Source organism: Monoraphidium neglectum, assembly GCF_000611645.1.
Source record: "Monoraphidium neglectum strain SAG 48.87 unplaced genomic scaffold scaffold02794, whole genome shotgun sequence".
Taxonomy (NCBI): Eukaryota; Viridiplantae; Chlorophyta; class Chlorophyceae; order Sphaeropleales; family Selenastraceae; genus Monoraphidium; species Monoraphidium neglectum.
Window position 1 is genome coordinate 1 of NW_014010834.1, and position 4,193 is coordinate 4,193.

Genomic DNA, 4,193 nt, shown 5'->3' on the forward strand with positions numbered 1-4,193 from the left:
CCCCCACACAGCGTGCGGTTCAGGAGGCCTCGCTGAACCAAACATCTAAACCCTTCCCACTCTGACCCCCCACCCCCACCCTACAGGGTGCGGTCCAGAAGGCCCAGGAGATCGCTGCCAACACCCCCGACAGCTTCATCCTGCAGCAGTTCGAGAACCCCAACAACCCCAAGGTGATCCGCGGTGTGGTGTGAATGTGCGAGTGTTTGTCTGTGTTCAAACGAGTGTGTGAGTGTGTTTGTGTGAGAGAAAGTGTGTGTGAGAGAGTGAGTGTGAAAAGGAGTAGGAGAGAGTGAGAGAGAGACAGAGAGAGGCAGAGAGAGAGAGAGAGAGAGAGAGAGAGAGAGTGTGTGTGTGTGTGTGTGTGTGTGTGCGTGTGTGTGCGCGCGCGTGGGGGAGGACGACAGGCCGAATTCGTGCCAGGAGAGGGTCGGACAAAAACAGCACACTTTGAGGGGCCTGCCCGGCGCTGGTTCGCAGCGACAGACGGCCACACGCAGCTGCTGCCGGCGGCCCGAGGGACACACCCCTTGACTCCGTCTCTCAGCTCATTCCCCTTGAAGCATCCCTCCACCCCCAACTCACCCCAAACCCCAACCCAGGTGCACTACGAGACCACCGGCCCTGAGATCTGGAAGGCCACCGACGGCAAGGTGCGCTCTGGCCCCCAATCGCAAAATAAGAACCAAAAACCGCCGACTGCGCCATGCCATCGCATCGGGCAAGGGGTTGCATTGCTGCAGTGTGTCTCCCGGGTCCGCGGCGGCATTCATAAGGGCAGGTCCTCCTCGCGGGGGCAGCAACGCAACCCCGCTTGCCTGCCGCCCCTGGGGTGTCCTCTCGGTCCATAATTGCGGTGGTCGTGCCCTGCCCCCTGATTTGTGATCTTGACCGCAGGTTGACTTCCTGGTCAGCGGCGTGGGCACCGGCGGCACCATCACGGGTGCTGGCAGGTACCTCAAGGAACAGAACCCCAACGTCAAGGTTGGTGGCTTTGGATTTATTTGGGGGTGTGTGTCGTATGTGTGTGGTGGGGTTTGTTTGTGTACGCCTGCGGAGGAGCACGTGAGTGCATGTGCGTGCGCGTGCGCGAGGGGGGACGGAGGGGGGGGGCACACAGTAGCACACACTACATGCACACACCCACACGCTCACACGCACACACGCACACACACGCACATGCACACATCCATACGCTCACACGCACACACACACACTCTCTCTCACACACACACACTCACACTCGTGACCTCAATCTCTGTATGCGCAGCTGGTGGCCGTTGAGCCGTCGGAGTCCCCCGTCCTGAGCGGCGGCAACCCGGGCCCCCACAAGATCCAGGGCATCGGCGCCGGCTTCGTGCCCGGGGTGCTGGACACCGGCCTCATCGACGAGGTCATCCAGGTGCGCGCGATCCGAGATCATCTGATCTGGATATTGATCTGATCCGGTCGAAGCCCTGGCCCAGCTGCGCGGCTGGACGGCCGCGAGTCGACGCTTCGGGGGCGGCGGCGGCGGCGGTGGCGGCGGCCCAGGAGGCGCCCCGCGGCGGATGGCGCACCCCGATGCTAGCCCGCGGCCCCCTTCTGCGCGCCCCGCCGCCGCTTTTCCCAACATTTGGGTGCCTCTCCCGCGCTATAGCTCCCTCCACCTCTCGAAACCCTCCGCCCTCAACCTTCTGCGCCCCGCGTGTGCAGGTGTCGAGTGACGACGCCGTGGCCATGGCGCGCCGCCTGGCCACCGAGGAGGGCCTGCTCACCGGCATCAGCAGCGGCGCCGCCACCGTCGCCGCCATCAAGGTGCGGCGCACACACCCGCCCCGCCGCCCCACCTTCCCAGCCGCCCGCCGCGTCGGTGCCGCCGCGCCGCTGCGCGTGTGCTTCCCCGCGGTAGTGTGCCTCAGCGGCTGCCCTCTAGCGTCGGCCCGGCGCACCGGCCCGCACCGGCCAGCGCCGGCCGCCGTCGCCCACGCTGCGCCCCTTCCTTGCCGACCCTGGCCTGCGGCAGCGTGCGCCGCCCCCCAACGGCGCCCCGACCCTTCACTACACAACCCCTCGCAACCGCCTTGCCGTGCGTCGCGACCCAGCGCCACCATGCCCACCGCTCACACAACCCTCTCGTGCTTTCACAAATCAAACTCAAATGATTCAGGTCGCGTCCCGCCCCGAGAACAAGGATAAGCTCATCGCCGTGGTGCTGCCCAGCTTCGGCGAGCGCTACCTGTCGAGCGTCCTCTTCCAGTCCATCCGCGAGGAGGCCGAGAAGATGACCTTCGAGGTCTGATCTGGCACGATCTGATCTGATCTGGCCCGACCTGGGATCGCACGATGATCTGAGGTGGGGGGCGGGAGCGGGGCAGCCCGCTGCGGCGCGGGCTGTGCACCCCCTCTTAACCATCTTTGGATCGCTTTCTTGATGGCTCTATGCGTCGGCCTGCATGTTGGCAGCCCCGGCCCCAGCCCAGCGCCCGTCGCACCGCTGTTGCCGGCGAGGGTCAAAGCGGAAAAGGGGATGTTTGCATGGGGCTCGCTTGGCTTGTGAGCTGCGCAGCCGCCGCCCTGCCGCTTTTTGAGCTGCGCTGGGTTGGCCACGGCCTGCAGGCTGCGCGCCGGACGGCGGTGTCGCTCCCACAAACTGGGCTGTGCCTATGACTCGCGGGCCGTTTGCGCCCGCCCCTGTGTAATTTGTGGTTGGACCTGCACCAAGATGACACGCCGCAGCATCATGGCCGCTGCGGTCTAGTCCAGTAGCCGGGGAACGAAGTCTGCATGCCCCGAGCAGCTCGGCGAGCGGTTTGGATCACCAGGGCAACCCTCGAAGGCGGCTCGCGACTTCATGCCGGGCCTCCTCAGCCGTATGGGCACTGCGTGCCACAAGGGGCCACATCGGTGCTTGTGACCGCCGCAGGCGCGGCTGCGCGGCACAGAGGGCAGCAGGGAATGGTGTGGCGGGGGGCGGAACACTGGCTGCTTTTGAAAAGGGGTGCAGTTTTCAAGGAGCAGCAGGGCCGCCCGTACTGCCTGTGGCTAGGGATACAGCGCCGACACTGTGCAGTTGGGAGATGAATGCTGGCGAGCGTGCAGGCGCTGCCAGAGTGATGACGCAGCAGGCGGGCCGATGGTGGTGGCGGTGGCGGGAGCAGGGGCAGTGGCGGCTGCGGCGTCGGTGTCGGCGCCCCGGGAGGGAGGGGGTGCGGCATCTGCTGGCCAGAATTAGCTGCGCTGAGCGGACGTGCGCGACCCCTGCAAAAAGCGACACGCGACCAACTGCATACTCGCTGTGTTTACAAGGAGGAACTGCCAGTGGATAGCCTGGCGATTTCATGTACCGTGGCGCAGGCGCGGCTGGGGGTGGGGAGGCCTCTGCCTGGTGTTTGGAGGCCGCTCAGTCGAGCAGGGGGAACGCATGAAAACCTCCTGCAGCCCGGTGCGGCAAATGAGAAGGGGTGGGTGGAGGAGGTGCAGGCTGTTATGACGGTCTCCTTGCCGATTGGTTGACCACGTGGTGATGCCGATTTCGTGCAGGAAGAGTGCGCAACGTGGAGCCGAAAGGATCCAACGCAGATAGCCGTCCCCCGCCTTGCCTGCCAACCCCGAGCCACCCACCAAGACGAGCCAGGGACTCCCGCGCAGTCGGCCGTCTGCGGTCGCCGGGCTCGGCGGCGTGAGGGGAAGGAGCCTGGGGCCGTTTCCCATTCCACGGGGTGCATGGGGCTGAGGACAACGTGAGCCTTAGTCAAGGCCGTACAAATCAAGAGGCACCGCCGCCGCGCCCTTTGCCGCCGCCCCGCCGTTTGCCGCTGCTGCGTCCTGCCCTGCTGCTTCGCCGACGCTCGAGGAACCGCCAGAACCCTCCGCGGCGGCCAACGGCTGCGCGCCGGCGGCGCCGGCGTCGCTTCCGCCCCCACCAGCCGCGTGCTCTGGCAGCTCGCCGGCGCCGGAAGCAGGCGCAGAGCTGCTGCCTCCGCCGCGGCTGCTGCCAGCGCTGGCCGCCCCGTCAGCGTCGGACGGCCCCGGGCCGCCGCCGTCAGCACCTAGCCGCAACTCCAGCCCCCCGCCTGCACGCGCCGCCGCCGCTGGCGCCGCCGCGGCAGGCGGTCGCGCAGCCGGCTGCCTCACCTCTGAAACCAAGGGCGGCGCGGCCGCCCTGCCGCCGCCCGCGGCCCACCTGCCGCCCGCAGAGACAATCAAGCCAT

General features: G+C 66.9%; 1 protein-coding gene across 1 annotated transcript; it reads left to right on the plus strand.

Annotated features, from left to right (window-relative positions):
• Positions 1-194: 194 nt before the first annotated feature.
• MNEG_11543 (cysteine synthase A) lies at positions 195-2,281 on the plus strand (the record flags this gene model as incomplete). The annotated part of the gene is made up of 6 exons (XM_014039984.1): positions 195-224; positions 603-653; positions 898-984; positions 1,271-1,402; positions 1,696-1,797; positions 2,150-2,281. 6 exons carry the CDS (start codon positions 195-197, stop codon positions 2,279-2,281), a joined length of 534 nt encoding a protein of 177 aa, XP_013895438.1.
• Positions 2,282-4,193: the final 1,912 nt, after the last annotated feature.